At 41.5% G+C, this 24,318-nt stretch overlaps 1 protein-coding gene across 3 annotated transcripts in view; it reads right to left on the bottom strand.

Moving 5' to 3' along the window:
• The window catches only part of clcn1b (chloride channel, voltage-sensitive 1b), a 44,683-nt gene that overhangs the window by 19,719 nt on the left and 646 nt on the right, over positions 1-24,318 (bottom strand). For 2 of the 3 annotated variants that reach the window (XM_086037536.1, XM_086037537.1), the window contains exons 2-20: positions 16,407-16,620; positions 14,764-14,895; positions 14,514-14,642; positions 14,288-14,421; positions 12,631-12,708; positions 11,077-11,155; positions 7,942-8,067; positions 6,890-6,974; positions 6,695-6,796; positions 4,985-5,069; positions 3,860-4,015; positions 3,350-3,419; positions 3,115-3,225; positions 1,854-2,067; positions 1,646-1,779; positions 1,367-1,548; positions 1,212-1,293; positions 168-250; positions 35-79 (exon numbers count right to left, since the gene is read on the bottom strand). In XM_086037536.1, the coding sequence (XP_085893662.1) occupies positions 35-79; positions 168-250; positions 1,212-1,293; positions 1,367-1,548; positions 1,646-1,779; positions 1,854-2,067; positions 3,115-3,225; positions 3,350-3,419; positions 3,860-4,015; positions 4,985-5,069; positions 6,695-6,796; positions 6,890-6,974; positions 7,942-8,067; positions 11,077-11,155; positions 12,631-12,708; positions 14,288-14,421; positions 14,514-14,642; positions 14,764-14,895; positions 16,407-16,620 (2,241 nt within the window). Of the gene's footprint in view, positions 1-34; positions 80-167; positions 251-1,211; positions 1,294-1,366; positions 1,549-1,645; positions 1,780-1,853; positions 2,068-3,114; positions 3,226-3,349; positions 3,420-3,859; positions 4,016-4,984; positions 5,070-6,694; positions 6,797-6,889; positions 6,975-7,941; positions 8,068-10,125; positions 10,205-11,076; positions 11,156-12,630; positions 12,709-14,287; positions 14,422-14,513; positions 14,643-14,763; positions 14,896-16,406; positions 16,621-24,318 lie in introns of all 3 variants that reach the window. The other variant, XM_086037538.1, reaches the window with a different exon arrangement.

Genomic DNA, 24,318 nt, shown 5'->3' with positions numbered 1-24,318 from the left:
CGGCTGATAATGCTGAAGGATGGCGTTACTGTACCTCGTCTGGGGACATGGTGTCAGTCAACGTAGGGGGAGCTGTTTCCTGGAGGGATGAATAAAACAACGAATGTCTTGGACACTATAAGTCCACTCACGTCACATATCGGAAACGGCAAGAGAGGGTGTCGTACCTGTGCGTCAGTCTGACCAGTCGACGATGACGAGGAGAAGAGTCTCTGAAGGGTCCTGCGCACAGAAGGCGCTTTGCGCTTGTCTGCAGAGGTGAACATATGAAGGTTGAGCAGAAGAGGTCTTATTTATTTTAATGGATGAGATGTTAAGTGAGTTAAAAAAAAACAAAAAAGAACCGACAATTGGGCCGAATTTGAGTGAATGATTGGAGGCCTCCCAAGTCATTCACCGCCCGTAAAAATGACAACGAGCAGAGTATGTATTCATAATGTAATTGCGAGATAAGATCGTAGTTGATCCATCTTGTTCTACCGCTACTCTACGGCCAAAAGCAACCGATCTGAACAATAGCAAAATGCAGGCGGGGCCACTTAACCTCACGCCTATTTATTGAATCGACTATGATCGATTATTCCAGCAACGATTCGAAGAACCGGATAAAATTGTATTTGCATTGAATGATTAACTGATTTTTGTTGTTTATTTATTATTGTTTAGTGATAAAAAAAAACAACCTAAAACAAAAATTAAGCATCAAATTAAAATCAAACATCAGGCGAGAGGGGCTGATGTTCACCAAAATTTTGAAACTGATACATTCAAGGGTTTGGTCATTGTTTTACAACGCAAACGCAGATGATTGCAAATGCCTTATTTTGATTAAATGCAAAATATAATCAGTCGGCTTTCATGACAGGCTACAGAATTCAGAGATTAATTACTGTTGAGAGGCTGCAATCAGAGGATTTGGACAATTTTAATTTAACAACGGCTCTAAACGCTAACTTGACAGTTATCGATTAATTTGATAATCAATTAGCTGTCGATTATTTTGGACAACTCCAGCACATCAAGTGAATGGAAAAAATGCAATCCTATCAGGTTTTGAGGCTCCGCATACTGGATTGAATTTTTTTTTTTTTTAACCACAAAAACATGGAAGGATTGTCAAGGAAGAAGCGACTGGCGACAAAGACGGCAAATGGGAGAAAATCGAGTTTGACACCTGTGTGGAGCGATGTTAAACTAGCCCTGTGCTTTACCTGAGCTTGTGTGATTACTGGAGGGCTGCTGAGGTTTGGGGGACGGGATGGGCCCGTTACATTCCTCCAGCACCGGCGCACCCTGAAAAGAAATCACACGATCATTTCCGTCTGCATTGCACGGCACCGTAGCAAGCCATCGTCATCATCCTCACCTTGTCCGTCCCCTCGTTACCACTCTCCTCGTCCACGAAGGTGAACGACTCCCAGCTGATTTTGGAAACTTGGCTTGGTGAAATCTGACCTTTCTCAAAGACCCGCCTGGCTGGCGAGAGACACCAGTCGATGGCGGCTTGGAGCTCCATCCTCTCGATGGAGCCCAGAAGAATCATGGATTCTTTGCAGGCGTGAAAGGAGCGGTTAGCCGTCGTGTGTGCAATTACTATGTCATGCGATGTTGGTGTCCGTAGCGATTCTTTGCTAACGTCCCTAACCTTTGGAGTCGACTAAGGGGATGGTTTTCAGTGTCGTCGTTTCCAGCAGATGATTGAGTTCCCGATAGGTCGAGTGGGACGACAAGAATTTCACCTTGCGCACCATGATGTCCTCCACAAAGATGTTGTACTTGCTAAAGAAACACGACGGACAGGACTCAACACCACTGTCCTTTTTTGGCTCATCGCATCTGGGTGCCCGCTTTACCTGATGTGCCCGAGGGCCAGCTCAGGCAAGTACGGCAGCTTCTTCACCTGGATGATGGAGTCGTAGAGCGAAGGCTGCAGACCCTGGGCCACCATGTTGGCCAGAATGACCGCCACCATCATGGGCAGGATGTGGGAGATCTGACCCGTCAGCTCGAAGCAGATCACTGCGGTGGAAACTGTGTGAGTGACCGCTCCTGTCATGGCGGCCGCGCCTGGTAAGAGAGCACAAAAGATTGGGGTAGTAGTAGTATTATTATGAATTATGACATGCACATCTTTTGTTCGTGTTTGGTCCGGCTGAATTTTAATGAAACAGTTTTGATATTTGGAATTAATCGATGAATCAGCAACTAATCGATTACCAAATCAATCAATAATTATTTTTGATGGATTAATTGTTTAAATACTTTTTTTTTTTATTAAAATGCTCAGAATTTCATCTTAAACAGTAAATATTATCCAATTAGACTGATGAACTTTGTTGACAAAAAAACAAAATATTTGTTTTTGACAAAAGGGATGAAAATCATGAAATATGATTTAAAAGAAAAACCTAATTCATCAATTAATCAACAAAATAATCGACAGATTAATCGATTATGAAAATGATCATTAGTTGCAGCCTTATAAAATATAAAACACAAGAGTGAAACATTATTGTAATGGACTCAAATAATTGATTTATACGCCCAAAACAGTAAATCGTTATAGACTATGGAGCCCTGAACATGGATGGTGACATGGAAAGGAAAAAAAAAAATGCATTAAGCACGTACGTTTTTTTTAGGTGCTCCAGAATAGACATACATTTGACCAAAGAAATGTACATAAATACATCTTCTGTATACAAATGTCACTAATATAATATAATATAATATTGATAAAACATTTGAATGTACATCAATACATCTACAATTTGTATTTTTTTATTTAGGATAATTTTATGAATAATACTATCTTTAGAGTGGATAGTCACAATAATAAAGAAAAAACTCATTCAATTGAAAAAATTAAATTGGGGGTGGGACGGCGGAAGGGCTTTCCACTGATTATGAAAAAAAACAAACAGTTTATAGTATTATAATTAGAGTTTCATGAAAAATGATGGAAGTAGAATAACAATCTTGTAATCCAATCGCATAATAATGATATTATTATGACAGGCTTTATATAGAGGTCACTTTAATCCATTGGAGGCCATATTTCATTTTCCAGCAGAAGGTCAAGCGCAAAGGACAACGTAGAAGGCCGAGACTGACCGATGACGGCGTAGCCTCCCGGCAGGATGCGGTACACGATCCCGTCAAAGAGGATTCCATTTGGGAACAGAGTGGCCATGATCTCCCCTACCAGGCGACCAAAAGCGGCTCCTACAGGAGCGAGATAAGGCACGCTGGTAAAGACCGACAAAAGAAGCTGCTCAAGGTCAGCAAGCCGGTAACCGAGCTTGCGTTGCTAAAAAAAAAAGAAAAAATAAATAATAAATCCTCTTACCTAATATGAACACTGGCATGAAGGCGCCCGAGGGGATGGGCATGGTGGTGGAAACCGCTGACATCCAGAACTGCGACACAAAAACAGGATCAGGGAAGGATGGCGAGCAATCCCAGAGGTTTTTCTTCACTACGGTGTACACACTCACTCACTCACTCCACACTCTAATAGGTACACCTCCACACTCCAATGGGAGCCACTACGAGAGCTCTATCAAACATTCAAACAGCACCGACGTCATTTATTATGCATATTTACTTAAGTAAGTAAGCACACTGTTTGTATGATTATCCAAGTTTAATTGAGTTATAAAATCTACATCTGTCTAAATCAATTTTTAATTTTTACCAACAATATTCGATTCAACAAGACGAAGCCTATTTAGTTTTGCTTGCCTTAGGCATGAAGAATAGCAACTTTACTTGAAGTTATATTCTGGCAACGCCCCGTATTTTATCGTGCAAAGTGTACTTCAAATGTTGCGGCCTGCGAGTGCGAACTGCTGCTCACCTTCATGACGAGGAAGAGGAGGAGGATGACGAAGACGCTGACCTGAGGGTGAAGCCACACGGCCGAGCGGCCCAGGCCGGGCGGAGGGGCGGCTGCCGAGATTTTGGTCCAGGTGAAGTTGTCGAACAGGGAGTTGATGCACTCTCTGGGCATGAGCTGCCACGGATGGGAGGAGGCAAGATGACGGTCGCTTGTAAAACTCCAAAACTCATCTCAGAGAAAGGTTAAATTCAATAAAAATGCAGAGGAGGGGTGCATTTCATCATCGCTCTCGTCGCCGTCGGCCGAACTTGGCAAAGGAGATGACAAAAGAAAAAGGATGTAATAGTACAACGTGCTTGAACTCCACAATGAATGAGCCCCTTCTTGCATTTTCGACAGCGCTTGCCGTCGTTAGAGTCGCGACTGAGGGAAGGAAAAACATCGGTACCTCAACTTACAAGTGACCCGACCTCTATGTTTTTCGAGATACAAGCCGTCGCTTGGCCAATTTTTTCTGTTTTGACTTGTGAGCCAAAATCGGAGATAAGAGCTTTGGTGACCGGGAACTTCACAAAGAGCAATTTGACAGATGGTGAAAAAAATTTAAAAAAAAAAAAATAACGTTAAAAAAAAAATGTTTAATGCCACTCCCAGTTGAAATTCACTGTCAAATTAAACCTAAAAAACATAATTATGCCATTAATTTAACACAACCACATAACTTTGCTTGAGCAAGGTCGGCTAGCTTAATGCTAACCCACAATGCAAAACGCCATAGACAGGTAAAAAAAACAACAAAAAAACTAGCATCAACGATAGTGTTACAATCCTTTTCGCCCAACTATTTGAACACAGCAGAAACACATGTAAACTGACAACAAAATACTCACAGGAATATTTTCTTTATCCTCTGCAAACAACGACAAATATTACTGCAGCTTACTGAGCAATTGTAACCTTCTTTATGTATATCCGCATGTCTGCATTACAGAGTCTTGGTCGAATGAATAAAGAAGTAAAATATATTCTTTAATGTCATCCCTGTCGCAGATTTTCACCGATTACAGTTGGATCCGTGACGTATCCCCGACAATAAACGTTTGTCCACCGTAATTGGGGTCCGGCGTCTATATTCTTCCTCACCTCGCCAGCCATAAACTGTCCAAATCCAGGAGGAAACGTGAAAGTGGCGATGATCAGCGTGACTGCGCCTGGATAGATCAACCGACTGGACACACACACACAAAAACACAGACTATGACATTTTATACTAGGAAAAAAAAAAAAAAGGATTGGATTAAAGCGAAAAACACACAGTGATCAACTCTGTTCTGCCTGCCTCTCTAATGGCGGCAATGAGTGCTTCCAGATTGTCGGGCCGCAGGGGAGCAGACATTGAGCGAATACCTTGCCAAAAGGTTATTAAAGCTCTCCTGCTTTCTGCCACCATGAGACTGATGAGCTCAAAGAGAAGAGCCGTGCAAAATAATGTGCTTTACGTGAGCAGATGTTCAAGAGAGGCCTTTAGCTAGAGGCAAACAAATTTTCTCTTAAGTCGCATTCAGTCAAAGGAGATAGCATAAGCTAGGAGATCTCGGTTCAACATGCATCAAAGCCGCCCTTCGCCAACCTGCTTTCCGGTTTGGTCACGTGACATTTCGCAAAATCACAATTAATGGACTTCAACTTGACTTTCATCACATTATAATTGACTACAGAAAATCTTGAATTATTTAAACACTTTGTATACATACATATTCGCGCTTTGTTTTGATATAATCAGATGAGTTCTGGCTCAACTCAAAATGGTTACTCATTGTACTTTTGCACCCCAAAAACCTCAATCTGATCAAAATATCTTCTGTGCAGGCCCACTAGTTGAGACAAGGCATTCTGATTAATATTGTGTTTGTGGGATTTGAGTTAAGCGGCAAAATCCACCTGCTTTTAGCCATCTCAGGGGGCGGCCATTTTGTCACTTCTGTCGACTGAAAATGACATCACAGCTGCTCAGTGCTCAGATAACGACCAATCATGGCTCATTTTCAGAAAACAGGTGAGCCGTTATTGGTCGTTACCCGAGCAACTGTGATGTCATTTTCTGTCGACAATAGTGACAAAATGGCCGCCCCCTGAGATGGCTAAAAACAGATGTATTTTGCTGCTTAAAGCAGATGTCAACCAAAACATATTTTTCTCAAGAATATGTTCCCAGCAGGCCCACTAGTTGAAACACGGCATTCAGATTAATTTTGCGTTTGTGGCACGGCATTCTGATTAATTATACGTTTGTGGAATGTAAGTTAAGCAGCAAAATGCACTCGGTTTTAGCCATCTCTGGGGGTGGCCATTTTGTCTTCTGTCGACTGAAAATGACATCACAACTGCTCACAACGACCAATCACGGCTGACCTGTTTTCTGAATCTGAGCCGCGATTGGTCGCTGTGAGCGGTTGTGATGTCATTTTCAGTCGACAGAAGACAAAATGGCCGCCCCCAGAGATGGCTAAAAACGAGTGCATTTTGCTACTTAACTTACATTCCACAAACGTATAATTAATCAGAATGCTGTGTTTCAACTAGTGGGCCTGTTGGGAACATGTTCTTGACAAAAATATGTTTGGCTTGACTTCCGCTTTAATACATTCCCTGTAAAGTTAATAACGGTTTTGGGATGGTAGCAGTTGAATTGGAACGGACTGATTCTATCCTATGAGGGAATTAAAACGAAATCAGAGATCAGCCACGGTCTCAGAAGGGTTTTCAGTACAAGCTTCAGGGTTCCGCAGTATTGTGCCGAATTAAGAGTCTTCTGTAATAAGCGTGTGTGTGTGTACGTGTGTGTGGACTCACTGCTTCGTCAGAAAACGCGTGAGTGCCGTGGGTCTTCTCATGAACAGAACCACCTGTCTGTTCAAGTAGACAAAGAAGGCCCCCAGGAAGCCACATGAAATTCTGAAATGAGAGATGAATCCCTCAGATAGGTTTTTCATTTAATTATGTACACACGTGCACACAGACACACACACACACGTGCACGCACATTACCCGATTATTGCAAACGCTGGCAGCTCCTGCAGGTCAAAGGGGAAATCCATGCGGAAGTTGGTTTTGAAGAGAGCAGTGATTGTGACTGTCGGAGGGAAGAAAAAAGACAAAACACAATCAGCTTCAGTTGATTTTTTTTTCCCTTCAGGAGCAAATAATACAGTCACATAAAGTCTGGACTGCTAATTCATTACACAACCAAATCAGATTGCTTTGATTCATTCCGAGTCTGCTCACAAACCCTCAAGGTCAAATATTCATGTTGTCTGGGGATTGTTATCGTGTGATTATATTAACCAAATTCATAGTTTTCAGATCCTAAATTTCAACTGGACTTCCTTCATTTCAAATAAAACAATGTCGATGTATACATACATAAGCGGAGACATTGATTGGTGTGTGTGTCCAGCTCCTCCTCCGTCTTGCGCTCACCTGCTCCTGATCGGGCCTTCCTCACCTACGCCTCGTTACATCCGATGACCTCATTTAACCTCGTGTCTCGTTCTGTCTCAGCGCTAGTTTGTTCTAACGATCCACCATTTCTTGTTCATGTCACTGACCCCAAAGTAACCTCAGACCCGGTTTGGTTGAGTCTTGCATTTGGGTCCTACCTCACTTCTTGTTCATGACACGTTCATCTTTATTTTAGGGGATTTCACTCCGATCCAGCTCATGATCCCCCCCCAAAAATCTAGTTTCAGCTAGTTGTCATTGTTTTTAAAAAATTCTCATTTTATTTTGTTCACAACAATGTTTCATAAATTTTAATTAATACTTATATTAACTATAATAACCTTGAGCTCTACTTCCGCTTACGTACACAATGTGATTCCTGTTGCCAACGCTCTTAAAACTGTATATTGGTCTAATCTCCCAATATGTGTCTCCACATTTGGACAACAGTGCAAACACACTGCTTATACATTTACACTTGAGGGGGGGAAAAAGACGAAGGACTTTGCTGTGACAACCGGCTACTTTCATAAAATGCCAGCACTGCAGTATTTCCGGTGTGTGTGTGTGTGAGTGTGAGCGTGTGAACTGCGTCTCACCAGCATCCTTGTTCCATACAGAGAGTACTCTGAATATGAAGGCGCTGAATGTGGCGGCAAAATATCCCCGCCAGTAATTCCTCACTGCAAAGTAGGTAGACGTGACCTCAATACTGAACAACACCCCTGGTGGTGGCGGAGGAGAGAGATAGAGAGAGAAAGACAGAGGAAAGGAGGGATGGAGGACAAGAGGAGGACGGAGAAGAGGAGGATTAGAGGGAAAACATGAGGGAAGAAATGGTCAACGAGGGAGACGACGTGGAGAGGGAGAAAGAAATGAATTAAAATATGCTGAGGGAGATGAAAAACACTTGGAGTTGAGGGTATAATCATGCGCAAGAGGAGGGCCACTAAACACACGAGTGCGCTCTTAAATATAGACGCACACATAAACAGACACGCACACACACATTGGTGACTGAAACTAAATATGTTGGTGTATTGAGATACAAGTGACCCGACTTGCGAGTTTTTCGAGATACGGCCGTCATTCCGCTGACTTTTTTTTTTTTTGCTTCGACGAGTGAATAATTCATCCAAGCTTCAAGCTGTTTACGGCCACTCTTGGTTGAACTTTACTCTAAATATAGACAGAAACATACACACATTAGTGACCTAGTTGATACGAGTTTTTCGAGATACAATTCGGCAGATTTTTTTTTTCTTGCTTTAAGTCAACAATTCTTCCAAAAAGATGCTTCAAGCTGTTTATTGCCACTCTCAATTAAAGTTAACACTAAAAGGAAACATAAAACAAAGAGAATGATACCCTGTGCATTTAAAAAAACCACATGGCTTTCCCTTAGAAAAAGTCCGCTTAGCTTAATGCTAACACACAGTACGAAACGCCAGTGACATGCTAATGTTAGCATCAATAGTCGCGGTTTTACAACACATATTTTGACATAAACGGAGGAATAACATATGTAGACAGATCATTTAATAAAACTAACAGACATATATGTTTTTATCCTCTGCGAAAAACGACTAATAAGAAGCTTAGTGAGGCTCTTACAGTAGTTGTAGAGGAAAAAGTATTATCTTCTTCCTTTGTGTCTGCATGACTGTATTATACTGCCCCTCTGTGGCCAAAGCGGGCACACCAGAGAGCAGTAAAATGAATTAAATTTGATTAAATCATGATTCACAAACATTTTAATTATTTGTTATTACTCAATATTTTTTTCTATAAAGTACAATTTCATACACATAGACTTTTCCTTATAAAAAAAACAATATTTTGGGGGGGGCAGGGACTGGAACAGATTAATTGCATTTGTATTCATGTCGCTGGGGAAAGATGATTCGAAAAGCAAATGTTTTGAGTTATGAGCATAGTCATGGAACAAATTTAACTTATCACAAGTCACCACTGTTGCTGTATGATAACTAACTTACTGTACAATCTAAACAAAATGTAAAATTTCTAAATGTAAAATTCAACACTGAATGCAGATGTTTGACATGCTATTAAAATCAAATATACTAATATTGCATACAGTTTTGCTCAAATACTCAAAATGTGAACATCACAGCTCAGCTGTTTTCTGGGTTTGGTCACGCGATATTCACAATGCGAGTACACTTTGAAATCAATTTTCATCCATAGCATGGAACGGTTCTGTCTAAAATGTCAACCTCCTGAGATAGCAGAAAACAGATGGATTAATCCGCTTAATTCTTATTCCATGAATGCAATATTAATCGGAATACTGTGTTTAGAGTAAGGAGGGAAGTATTTTGACTTGAGTCCCTCTTTAAAGGCCGCATGTGACCACACACAGGCCATATTTTGCCCACCAGTAGTCGCTCTAGACTCTCGAGTTAAAATTCTGTTAAAATTTCACAAATACTATTCCTAACACCCAATCTCATTGACTGCTAATCTGTTTTGAAAACCTACAGTAATTTGCCAGCCGACTTGATTATCCTGCGTGAACTGCAGGGACCACAGTGGACGTTGGAGAATGGCATCAAAATTAAGAGCGATTACAAGTCCCCCACCATTTTCATTTCTCAGCACTTAATCATTCATGTGCCAGTGAAGCAGCAAAGTGTCACGAAGAGGATAAGCATTTGATCACTGGTTAAATCTCACAAATTTGTATAAATCATAAAAAAAAAAAAAAAAAAAAAAGAGCTTTGAAAGAGGGCCATAGTGAGGGGTGCAAAGTTGTACAGTACCTCCAAGTGGAGTGCCGAAACAGCATCCCACCCCAACGGCACAGCCAACAGTCAGAATATCTGTGTAACCGTAAGGGTTCTACTGACACAGACAACAGAAGGGTGGGGAGGGAGGGCGGCAAAAAGGGATTCGGGGGTGGTTGATGGGGACAGAAAGACAGAAAAAACAGGTGAAGGCAGAGAGGAGAGGATGGGGAGGGTGGCGGGGCGTGGAGCAGATGGGGTGATGTGACAGTGGGGAAGCAAAATTGGATAAAGTGAATAAATAATGTTCAATGGGTTTTTTTTACAAGAGGCGGTAATAAAGGCGTGAGGAAACATCACAAAACAGCGGGGGCGTAATAAAAGAGAGGGAGCGCATGCATCTCGGAAGAAGCTTTACGGAAAAATCAAGTGGGCGCTAGTGCACCTGGGCAAAAGTATTAGGACACTCTGTCATCACACCTACGGGAAGTGACAGCTTCTGTTTCCGGGAAGACTGTCAACAGGGCATGCGGTTGTATGAAATATCTTGGTAAGATGAAGAATTTAAACTCACGGTGATCTAAGTGCCCCATTTTAACCCCTGATTGTCCTTTTAATAGAGTAGGAAGTGTGTCCCAAGACTTTTGTCCGCATCATGTGCTTATACAGAAAGCAACTGAGCATCATTGTGGCATAAAGGCCCTGGTTACCAAGGTTACGATCTTGTTAAGTGTCAATCAACCATATTCCCCGTTACAATTGTTGCCTCACACATTATAAACATATTTGAACAAAAAAAAAAAAAAAGGCAAACAGAATGTACGCGAAAATACCGTACGTATTGTAGTATCTGTGTGAATGCGTGTGTTCAAATGTCATTGATATTTGTTGCCTTGAAATTGTTAGCACACCCAACATTTTTATTCACATTTTAAAGTATGAATTTTGATGTCTGAGGTCCATTTTAAACCTCCAGGTGGGACTTGCCTCCCACTGGAGCAGCGAAACAAGTGGCCACTCCCACAGCACACGCACACACCAACAGGTCCTGGTTATGGGTGCCATTCTGGGGTTCAAAGGTCAATAGGGTGTGGGGGAAGCAAGGGGAAGGGGCAGAGTAGTTGGGATGAAGGAATGAATGAATGAGAGGGACATAGAGGGATATGAGAGGTCAACATCATTACACATGCCAGACATTAGCGTCACACTATTAATACGAAGAGACACAAACAGATGAGGTGTTGGGTGGGTGGTGGTGGTCGGGGGCCGGGGTGCAAGCCAAAACAAAAACATGAAAAGGCACGGGGGGGGGGGGGGGCAGCAAGGGCGGGGAGGATGGGAGAGGAAAACACTTTTCCCATTTTCTCTTCAAATTGGCCCAATTGGCACATTACTTACGCCTACATTTCTCTCAATTAGCTTGCCAAAACGGGAACGCCCCGGTTTACAACAGTGACGACATGCGGAGTTTCGAGGTTACGTACGGCGCGGAAAGTACACTTGAGATACACCTTGAGATACGAGTTTCACACGTTCCTTGACTCAAAACTCAAAATATCTGAAATCATTTTTCGCCATTCAAATGAATGGAAATGCCAATAATAATAATAAATTAAAGCATTAACTATGAAGATTAATTTAAATTCGATAACGCACAAAAAAAATTAACTCAGTTAACTGAGTTTTATTTGCTTCCTGTAGCAGCTCACCTCTGCTCACTGTGCAGTCAAACTTCACTTCAGAGTCACTGGAGCAAAGACGGATTTTGACGTAGTTTTACTTTTAAAAAGTTGCTTGACGGCTCATTGGAGAAATCCAAAATAATTTGCACACTTTGCACAGCCAAATTCAAATACCATATTAGTTGTGTGTCTTTGGTGTATCGTTCAACTGTTGTATTTTACAGGCAAAGAATGGTATTCAAGGATCCAAGAAAGCTATGAGAAAAGTCTTTGAATCGAAATATACTTTTATTTCTTTAATTCCAAGATTTTACTCAAGTAAATATCGGTTCCGAGCTTTGTAAAATTGTAGTTGAAGAATGCGATTAATCGCGATTAATTATGGAAAGTTTAGCGATTATTTAGTTTTAAAAAATGTAATCGTTTGACAGCACTAGTATATATATATATACATATATTAGTGGTGACTCCAACTGGAACTGGAATTGAGTTGCGAATTGGCCACTGAAAGTGAACGCTGAACACCGAATCTCAATATATATCCATATATATATATATATATATATATATATATATATATATATATATATATATATATATATATATATATATATATATATATATATATATATATATAAATATATGTATACATTAGTTCCCATTAAAAGCCCAGATTCGAAATGCATAGAAATCCGCTGAATTGGAGAATTTTGGAGAATTTCCAACCATGTATATCTTGTTTCAAGTGTTTTTTCAGGGTCGCAAAAATGGGAAGCGTTTAGCTGTAGCAACATTTAGGATGGAGGGGGAAACAGCACACGTCATGTTCGTCGGCGTGTTGCCTGAGGCTCCATCTTACCTCATAGACGCCAGAGAAGATGGACATGAAGCGACTCAGCACTGCGGCACAGATACTGGCGATGTGGACGAATGGACCCTGGGGGAGGAGGCGGACGAGGCGGATGACAGACACATACAAAACACTGACGATTGCGTGTATAACAGGGAGTCTAAAATGGGTCGCGTGGTATCGAAACACATCAATCAGGGCCTAATTGCCGGGTGAGATGGCCTTCGCCGCTACTACGACGGGGGGTGGGGAGAACTAATGCACTCCTTGGAGGACTTGAATAATCAGCAAGGGGAGGCAGGGCAGGACAACAAGACAGCTGATGATTTATTATCCGCTAAACTCGCGGAAAGAACAGATAGAGTGGGAGAGGAATGAGGGGAGAGTAGAAAGTGATGATGGCGGCGATGCTAAATGGTAAATGAGGATGAAAAGCTTGTTTACACACAGCTGGCAAAACTACTCGCGCTCGGTACTGATTCACCTCCTTTACGTAAAAGTAACAAAATAAAATAAAAAGCACAGACAAAGTAAAAACATATTTAATACTTGTTTTGATAACTTGCTACAGGGGAAAACCAAATTCACTTCACAAGAAATAGTTTGCCTCCTTTACTAATTTCCATAGTGCTCGTGCAGGGAGGAAAAAAAACACTTGACACACCAACAAAACTTGTTTTTCCAACATTGTGAAGTGAATTACAAAAAAATGCTAAAAGCTGATTTATAAGAAAGACTACACATGACTTGCCTGCGTTTTTTTTTTTTAGTTTAGACGAAGCTAGTGATTTTTAGGCTGGCACAGAACACATATTGGCTAGCCTTTTTACAGACCAGTCGACTGTTCCGACTTTACTACTCCACAATGATGTTCCGAACGTGACATCAACTAGTCGCTTATAATGTGATTTAGCAGTAACAGATATTGAATAAAATGAGTGTCTTCGCTTCGTTGATTTAAACTGTCTTGTATTTGTAAATGTGCAACTTTTCTAAATGAGCTTACTAGTTTTTAGACTTCCTCTTTACTAGAGGAAGGAATCCATCTTTACACCTATAGTGGCCGAGTGTTGCCAAGCGGAAGTGAGGTGCGCATATTTTTTTTTGTCACAGGCCCTGACATGACATAGGACTCAGTGAATCAGTTAGCTGGCTGTTAACTAGCTAACCGTTAGCCCCTCTGCGTGTTGAGCGACCGGGCATACATTTTTGTTTAATAAGCTGATTGAAATTGAAGGGTGGAGAGATTACAATTCGTTCTAATTAGTGGTGCTAGGCTATACTAAATGAGTTAATTATGTTTACTTTCCCGTAAACATGCAGTTGTGTAATTTAAGCTAGTTGTGCTTAGCAACAGCACAACATTGCATTTATGGCTCTCAAACTAAATGTAAAATGATCCTAAAGTCTTTTACACACTCTTTCCTTCTGGCTCGCGCTTATTGCTCTGCGGTCACGGTCCGTGTGGAAAAATAATCACCGCCACATCCTGCAATGTAGCGAATAATCCACAAGTAAGTACCATAAAGCCACGATGCGTGAAGCTGCATAAAGTGAACCGCAATATAGTGGGGGACGATCCATTAATTTACCGGAAATTTGCAAACCCTAATTAAAGTACAGATAGCTGAAAAGTCTAGCTATATTAAGTACACCGCTGCTTTACCTCCTTCCCCACTGGCATTCCGCTGCCCAAGCCTGCCGTCAAGCCAATGACTTTAGCCACAAAGGCCTTCAGCGTCAGATACTCCTTCAGAACCACACCCCTCAGGATGGTTTTAAGCTCGGGGATACCGGAACCTGGAGCCGAGAGCGGTTGTAAACATCTGTAACGTGGTGAGAGGGGTTGACGGGTGACGGAGGGTGGGGGGGGGCGTCGGAGTGGAGCTTACCGATGGCCTGCGGGGAAACCAGGTGACAGAAGAGTGAAGCAAACATGACTAGGATCATGGGGTAGCTGATCCAGGCGAGGTATTGGAGCGCCACGTTGCCCTTCAGCTCCCCGTGCATCCACTTGTAGGCTACAGGACGGAGAGCTCTGTCATTCCAACGTAAACCAGGGGAGACGGGCGCCGTAAATCTGACGCTGATGCGCAATGACTCCGCCCCCCCCCCCCTGCCCTCGGCCCACTCGCCCGCTACCTTGCAGGCTCTTGGCGCTGGTGTAGTCCATACACCAGCTGACCAGCGCCATGGTCAGTCCAAGGAGGACCAGGAAGATCCAGTCCTCCCCCATTTTGGTCACAATGTAGCGCCGCACGCGAGCCAAACAATCTGGAGCGGAAATTAATGATTCCATTTATCAGTGCAGCTCGTTTGTGACACTCAGTTGTTGTAACAATCACTGCGATTAATGGTGAGGATGATGAAGAGGTGAAAGACTTCATTAGTACAGATTAGACTGAACATAGATGTCATGTAGGATCTTATTTGAGCAGAATTTCCTTTTTGTATGCTGTAAGTACATTTATAAACTGTGGACATCGCAATTGACTATTCGGTTGACTGATCGTTCAGACTTGGGTCGATTGCGGGTAATTGAAGCAATAAAGGCAAAATAGAGTAAAAATAAAGACAGCACTAGGTGTAGCAGACCTTCTTAAGGCAAAGTTACGTTATTGTTTTAAATACACAACATGTACAAGTGATTTATGGTTGTTGTTTTTTATTATTAACTTTCTTTGCTTGCGTGGGAAAGAAATCACATGGGTCTACTGCCTAATTGTTAGGCCTGCTTGCGTCCATTTTGACACAAAAATATGGTTCCAAACACTACATCCATCTATTTGCATCCACTTGGGATATGAAATATACTTACTGCTAAAATTCTCTGCTTGCGGAAAAGGCGGCTAGAAAAAGAATTATCCCTAATTGACAGCCAAGGTATCTTGTGCACCCTTTCATCGATGGGAAAATAATTTGGTTTATAGTTTCTGCAGCGTTCTTTATGAGACAGATGTAATTGAGAAAAATGCATCTGTACTAAATGGAATTGTGATTTGAAAAAAAAATGTTACTGCCGGATTGAAAAATCATGTTCAAGATGAAAATTGATCTGGACCTGCACAACCCAATCTGATTCAAAAGATCTGTGTTATTATGGCTACTAGGGGTGGGAACGATAATCGTTTTTTCGATGCGTCGTTCGGCATATTAAAAAGATTCTGAATCGATTCATAGGTATTCATAATGGATATTTAAAGTTGAAATTAAATAAAAAACTAAAAGCATGCGCAAGCGATTACGTGTGTTTGTACGTCAGACGTCTGTGCTAAGCTAAGCTAATATGCCACAAGATGGCGGAGCCAAGAAAAACCTCATACGAGCGGAGCCAAGCCAAAGTGTGAAATATAAATCCTTGCTCTTCCTTAAGTTGTTTTAAAAAAGGTAACAGTGTTTTACAGTGTAAGCCAATGTAGTGATGCATCGGAATTGGAATCAAATCCGATCATAGGCCTCTGAATCGGAATTGAATCGAATCGTGAGCCTAAGAATCGGAATCGGATCGAATCATGAGCTACCCATAGATTCCCACCCCTAAGGGCTAACTGTAGGGTTAGCATCATGTAGATTATCTAATAAAGTGGCATAAGAATTTACATGTGCGTGTCAATACATTAGAACATTTTGCATTTCAGTAATTCACATTAAAAGTGAAACTCAAACAGGATATTACACAAACAGTATATTTTAGCATGTTTCACAAAGGAATACAAGGTTTATCAAGTTATCCTGTTAACCAAGGATAACAGAGACAATGCTCGCTAACCAGCCGGAAGGCTCACCTTGACATTTGGAGTAGGGGCGTGGCTTCTTGGTGGATGAGGTGTGACTGAGGTGTGACTCCAAGATGACCGGATGCTGATGTCGCCGTCCGGCCTCTTTTCCAGCCGCCGCGTTGTTCTCTCCCGCCTGTCTTTGCCATTGTCGCTCCGTCAGCAAACGGGCCGCCTCCCGCCGGGCGAAGTTTCCCAGCTGCTCCCTGTACTCCCCGTACAGCTGCGGACAAAAAAAACGTGACAAAAAACGACTGATAAATACAATTATATACAATTCTTAAAGTCTCTATAACGTGAAAAATAAATGCTTTCTGAATTTGACACAGCATAGAGAGGAGTGATGTGAACAACCCTGCCAAATTTGAACAATAAACATTTTTTTAAAAAAGCCAAGTGTATAAAAATGAGGCTTCATGGGCTCCAACGAGGCGCTAAACAGTGGCAATGCTAGCCCAAAGCTCCACATGCTGGCTGTCACACCAGACTTTTATTTTCCCCTCCTCACGATTTTGCCTTTCTCTGTGAGGCGTGCTCCCAATAATGACTGAAAACGAGGCGCTCTAAAAAGGTGATGTCAGCCGACTATCCAAAGAAGATGCATTTTTGGAGTGTAGGCATAGCTAGCGAGCTAACTGCACGTTGCACTTGTGCCGGATAACCACTGATAAAAGTAAAGGTGCTAAAGTTCTTCAAAAGTGGAGGAGGGCGACACTGGACACCGTTTTAGCCAAAGTCCAAAAAATATGTGAAACTGTAATGGTGGAAAACAGTTTAGCGCTGTATCTCCACAACTGAATGCTACATAAAATAGTTCTCAGTTTCCAGCAAATCTCTTCAAACATGCAGGGATGTCGGACATCACTTTTTTCAGACCGATACGAGTACGAGTATTCACTCCTTGAGTACTCACTAATACAGAGTACGGATACCCGGATACCTCTGGTGCTTTTGATATATCAAATTTCACTTAACAAAATGACAAAAAATGTAAACAAAGACCTTTCTTTCTGACGCAGATGATGATTCGCTGATGTCTCAATCTGTCAGAGTGTATTTCCAACTACTGCTGAGGACTTGCTTGATGTCCGATTTTATTTGCCTTAACTATCAGTGGCTGGTACCAGCAACCCCCATGAGTACCCTTAAAATAAGGTCGTATTGTCCCGATACCGATACCTGGTATTGGTACTCTGTACTTCTCTGTTCCGAGTGCGCAAAGCAGTTGTCCCAGTACTTTTAACCACAAAGTGTAAGTCTGGAGGTACGGGGGACATGTGTGTATCGCAAGGCTCATCAACCATTTTGAAACCGCGTACTATTTGCTCACATTATTATTACATATAATTAATTAAATAATCTTACATAATTGTCCCCGCAAATGCTAATGCTAGTTTTTTTTTTTTTAAATTCACACCAAGAAACCCTGACAATTCTGAATTGTAAGCTATTTTTAGAGCAGGCCAGCGGGCTACATATATGGTCTTCGGGGGTTACCTGGTGCCCGCGGGCACCACATTGGTGACCCGTGGTGTAAGGGATACACACCAACCTGAATACCCTGCGGACAAAAATAGACAAAACGGGCATAGAGATCGGAAAAACCCCTCCCCGAGCGGAGGCCGGTTTCTGGACGGCGGCCACGCGAGGAGATCCTGGAAGGGGGGACATGCCACATTTTCCCCTTCCGACTATGTGCGCTTTACACCTTCAACCCCGGTCACATGTGCAAACGCACGCACACACACACACACACACACACACAAAATGACACCTTGCGATCTGGCCTGATCGGTTTGCACTCGTTAAGGGCACAGAAGCTGTAAAATCCAGCACATCCGGGCGCAGGTGCACCATGTGCAACCCAAACCCGCAAATTGCACGCATCTCGCTGCCGCCGCCGCCGCCGCGCAGCAGAGCAAGACGCTAAATCATACAGCCTCCACATTTGGCTCTCATGTTCACACGGGAAAGGAGAGCTGGCCAGGAGGCCCCAAAGAGGACTAAAGCTCCTCTAACTGGCTATAAATCTACACTCTAGTTGCACGATAATGTGTAATCGGTAGGATAGGAATGACACCAAAACCACATGGCAGAGGATTTTATGAAGCTATAGGAACTCGAATCACATGACTCGACTCGAGTCAGACTAAGTCACCATTTTTACGACTCAGGGTCTGGATGTATCCATTTTCTGAACCGCTTATCCTCACCAGGGCATTACTAAGATGCGAAATAGCAGGTGCAAAATTGTCTGTTCACTCAGTCGAACAGATTGTCCACGGAGAAAGTCCCTGGAAAGTCAAAATAAATGTCTTATAAATCTGACACAGAACAGAAAAGAGGGTTTTAACAACACTGCCAAATTTGATTGAAAAAATTGAAATTGAAAACTGTAAAATAAAAAAAAATTAAAAAATCAAGTCATTCTCCCCGCTCTCAAACAATCAAATAACAGGACTGCGACCAGGAAAAACTGAATGCTACTTTGTTAAACATGTTTCTAATGTCAACATACTTTATATATCGCATCGGGTCGTTGCAGGGATTTTCCATGCTGCGACAATGAGGCGCTCTAAAATGGCCAAGCCACCGCAAAGCCACTGTCCACACACTGGCTGACAAGTTGGAGTTTAAAAACAAAGAAATCCCCCCCTCCCCTCTCTCTCTGTGTTTCTCTGTGTGATGTGCACACACTGAATTTTAGTGATTTTCTTAACTATAATAACCTTGGGCCGGATAAACCCGGCCTGATACAAGCTCAGAGTTAAGGGTTGAATTATATTATTGCTTTTTCTCACCAGCCACATAAAAGTACATTTTGAAAAAAATCCGTCAAAAGTAAGAAGACTATTTACAATTATACATTTAAAACACATTGTATATTACCGTATATACTTGCATGGCAGTTTTTCCACATGCATTGAAATTTCCTTAAAAATCTAATGTGACGCTATGTATTAATATTCAGTAAATAATTCAGAATTTAAATCAAAATTTAAAAAAATGTGAGAAAAAAGAGTACAGTGTGCGTAGCTCTAATATTTTCAGTGAACTCAAAATGAAATGAGAAACTAATACTTGATCTTAAGATCATTAGCATGAGCGTCAAATATATCTTTAAAATGGCGCCATGCTCCTTCGCCAAATAGAAAATGTGCCAGCAGAATTTGCCTGCTAAACTCATCTCATTAAAGAATCTGTGCTTAACATCATTCGTCTGAACAGTCAGCATTCAAATATGCGCGCGCGCCATTAACAGTCACACACAGCCTATTAAAAACGAATGAAAAAAAAAAAAAGATTTCACCAAGATTCATGAGAAGAATAACGTCGGGAGAACACTGGGAGCTGCGGCTGTCAAGCCCTCGGAGGGAAACAAGCAACCAAGAGGGAAAATAAATCAAAAGATTTTTCTCCTCCGCATCTTTACCTCATCACTTGACTCGGGCATGACTCGGCAGCGTCCGTGTTGTGCGCCTTGTTCTGTCACCTGTCCTACACAACAGACAAGCTGCGCCGCGCATTAGCGCCGCGCCTCCAATCCATCAACATCAGCTCGCAGGCGTCGGCGCCAGGCGCCATCAAAGAGGCCGTCGCTAACCAGGGGCACCTGCACATTGTTCACAGGAACAGCAGAGAGCTGCTGGCGCGACCTTTGACTTCTGGGGGTGGCCACGAGAGCCACGCTTATGTCATGTAACTACATGCCCTCTTGCACTTTTTTCAACTTTATTCTCATAATTACCACATTGTAGGATTACTATAATTTATGAGTGCAAAATTAGGATGGATATCAAAATGGTATTCTCACGATTAGGACTCCGTACTACTGTCATATTATGACTTTGACCCTTTTTACGCAGTTATTTTAATCGAAATAATTCAATTTAGGATTCATATTTATTTACAGAAACTTAATTCATTTATTGCCAGACATCTTCAGACCCTCTTTTACCCTAACGTTTGAAAAATTATATAAATAAACCTGATTGAATGGATGGACTGTGAAAAGACAAATAAATACGTCAATGGCAGTGAATGAGTTAATCTATATGAATTTGTGAAAACAATATACCCATGCATTAACAACTAACCCTAAATGCCGTAAGAAAAAAAGGAAAATATTGATTTTTTTTTCTTGCAAATTATAGCATTTACAGTACATGACAAAATATACAGCGTGTGCTTATGCTCATTCATTCATTCTGTCAAAATTATTAGCCCTTAAGTTATTATGAATGTTATAAAGTACTGTATCTATATTTTTGGGTCATTTCCTACAAAATATACTACCAGTATTTCATGTATTATTTGAAAAAAGGAACAAGGCTGGGATTTCAGCCCACATATTTGACTCATTAATTGCGTCTTTAGTCATTACAGTAATAAAAGGTTCCTTTATATTTGGCTTTTTCAGTGAGTTTTTTTTAATCAAATTAAAGAAACAAATCATTTAACTGAGACAATCAACGAATAATTGTATTTGTTTATTTAAAAATTGCATTGTCTTAAATGAGAAAAAAAAAATGCTTCTCAAGTTTATTAATATTTTTACAAGAATGAAAGAAGATTGTCCACTGTACCTGCATATTTATTCAGTGAGGTAAGTGAACGTCCGAAAACAAACGAAAGGCTCAAAAAAACAATGTGGGAAAGGCATTGAAAGCTCCATTTGTAACCTTGCTGTCTCCATCTGTCAACCTTTGTGTTTACATTGATACAGTCATGTGACCTTGGGTGTCACTTACGCACCGGCTGGAGCGTTCCAAGGTGACCCTTGCGCAACTTTCACACGCTTCTGAAGTTTGGAGCTGCCGGATACTCACACAAATTTGCTCATTATCACTCTGCCCTTTACTCCTTTAATAAACTCTATGAGGGCATAAAAGTGGTCAGCTTTAATGTACAGCTCTGCCGCTCATTAACTCCCCCCCCCCCCACCATCACCACGCTGTAAGAAGTGACTGTGTGCTCATTGTAAGTCTCCCGGGATGAGAAAGTGTGAACAATCCTGCATGTCTTGCCTCTGCTGGGAATGCAAAACTGCCGTTTTATCGCGCTGCTGAGCCAACAGGAGCTTTGAATCTCACCATTTGAGTCAGTCAGGGGCCATTACATTCCAATGAGAGAGTTACACTAAATACAAATCTAACGCTGCACACACACATATATATGTATGTATGTATATATATGTATACACATATACACATATATATATATATATATATATATATATATATATATATATACATATATACACACATATATATATGTATATATATATATATATTTATATATACATGTATACACATATACACACACATATATATATATATATATATATATATATATGAGCATCAAATTCAACTGTTCAATAAAGCCCAGCTAGGCAGTGTAACACCTTTGTTGTTACTTTACTGTTATGCCTCTCCCACAAACAAAGGGAGTTTGCCAATTTGTAAGTCGGACTGGAAATGGAATAAGCAGGTTAGCTTAGTGCTAGCTAGCAGCTGGTACGACACAAAGTGGATGAATTTAAAACGGCACCAAAAAAAAACAACAAAAAAAACACCCTGGGTTCTGCCATTGGCCAGTGAACAGCGAGGGATCCTGGAGGTTAAAGTAAGTTATTTTAAACTAAAAAGGAAAACCTTTCCATAGGTTGGTACAGCTGCGTCAACTATAAAGTTTTAAAAAAATGAACATGAGGCTCTGTAAAGCGCGGAACTCGTTCGTTCATGTCAACATGGATCGCGAACGAATATTCTCTCCGTCCTGTGATAAAAACCACAGCCCACAGTGGTTGGGGTTATTCTCTGCCTCTTAGTCTTGCTCTTAATTACACACATTATAGTATACACAGTACTGTGAAACCCATTTAAAACGATCTCTTAAAAATCGGCGACACACAAAGGAAGAGCCGCTGTATGACGGGGGTGGGGTGGGTGGGGGGGGGGGGGACACAGCATACTGTACTTGGGCTTTTGCGGGTTAATGGCTTGGGGGCTTTTTAAAACGGTCCCTCTGAGGTTACATTTGTTTTTGCCGGATCTAAGTGCACCAGGTGGAACAGAGACAAAGCCAGGCTAATGAATGCAGTGGTTGAAGGTCGGCGCGACCCTGAGAGTTAATTCAAAGCGTAATTGCACATTCCGCGGCTCCCGTACGAGAGCGGGCGCTGTATATTCATAAATTTCGGCGCGTTTGTGTTTATGAGCGCACTACACGGCGCGCCGATTGTGTGCTGAGGCCTTACAACAATATAACCCTGTCCCGCAGCACAAGGTTAATGATCAAATTTGACCCGCTCACTGACAGATAGATCAGGAGATTACCCCGGCACGCGCACGCACACGCACGCACACACGCATTCCATGAATAACCATATGCATACCCTAATTAACAGCACAATAACAACACCGTGCCTCGTCCAAACACCGCTCAAGCTGTCATGTTCTAATTAATGCGTGTCGACTCGGCTAAAAAGAGAAAAGTGTACGATTTTCCACGCGCTGCGCCTGCAGTCATCGCAGAGGCGGAAAACGTTCACGTCTCCATTAAAGCGGGAGTAGGTCTATTAAATAACAAAAAAGCTGAGCAGGTTTGAGGTTGATGCACAGTACGCACCGGTCGCAACATTAGGCACACCTGCACAATCTCACGTGATCAGTAGAAGTGATGTATTATGTGTTTTGCTTTCCTGCTAGTAGTTTACTACTTGCAACATTTGCCTTTAAAGAAAAAAAATATCATTAATTGTTTTTTTTGTGTTACAAACAGTTCCCATTTGTGTTATTATGGAAAGCCATTGGAGCAATTATTCAATACTGTAGCCTTGATACCAAGGTTTAGGTACTAGTGTGCTCTTTATCCTCGCTAGTAACAATTCAGCGCACAAGTAGAATTGCACTAGTACTATTTTTCCACTACTGTATGACATTTCTGGACACAAGTACTGTATTAGTGAGGCAAAGCTACTAGTGGGCATTTTGGCTCTAGGTCTAGGAGGCGACTACATAGGCCTAGTATAGAATTATTAGTCCAGTAGAGTAGTTAAACCGGAAGTCAACCCAAACATATTTTTGTCAAGAATATGTTCCCAGCAGGCCCACAAGTTGAAACACGGCATTCTGATTAATTTTGCGTTTGTGGAATATAAGTTAAGCAACAAAATGCACTCGTTTTTAGCCATCTCCTGGGGCGGCCATTTTGTCTTCTGTCGACTGAAAATGACATCACAACCGCTCACAACGACCAATCACGGCTCAGATTCAGAAAACAGGTCAGCCGTGATTGGCAAGCAATAAATATATTACATACTTACAGGTCGAAAATGCCACTAATAGTGTAATAGTGGGAAAAAATGTTACAGTATTAGTAAAACACAAAGGTTCTACTAGTGCGCTTAATTGTCTTACAAGTGAGGACTGCCTTCCACTACTGTATGATTTCTGGACACTAGTAGGAAAAATACATGTTACTAGTGTGGCAAAACTGTGCACTAGTTGACATAAGTGTGTCACTAGTACTACTAGTGAAGTCCTACATGTTCATCACTAGTAGTGCTAGTAGCAAACAGTTATCAACGGGTCAACAAGTTTGCCTCATAGTTTGCAGTAGTTGTCCTACTAGTATACCACATTTATCCTACTAGTGAGGACAAACCACATACAAGTACATGGACATTAAGTTTGATATTAAGGATATAGAATAAATGCTTAAGGCTTTATAGAAAGCTTGTAAAGTACCAGTAAGACAATTCAGTGCACTAGTAGAACAATTAGGGCACACTAGTGTCTTTTTTTCCACTGCTGTACGACATTTCTGCACACTAGTAAGACAACATTGTTATAGCAGTTGGACTAAAAGTAAATACTAGTGCCTCATTAATCATATTTCTGTATAGTTGTAAATGCTA

This window comes from Filicampus tigris, chromosome 8 (assembly GCF_054856515.1).
Source record: "Filicampus tigris isolate MCC_2025a chromosome 8, RoL_Ftig_1.0, whole genome shotgun sequence".
Taxonomy (NCBI): Eukaryota; Metazoa; Chordata; class Actinopteri; order Syngnathiformes; family Syngnathidae; genus Filicampus; species Filicampus tigris.
Note: the sequence above shows the minus strand (reverse complement) of the source record. Positions and strands in the feature narration are given on the sequence as shown.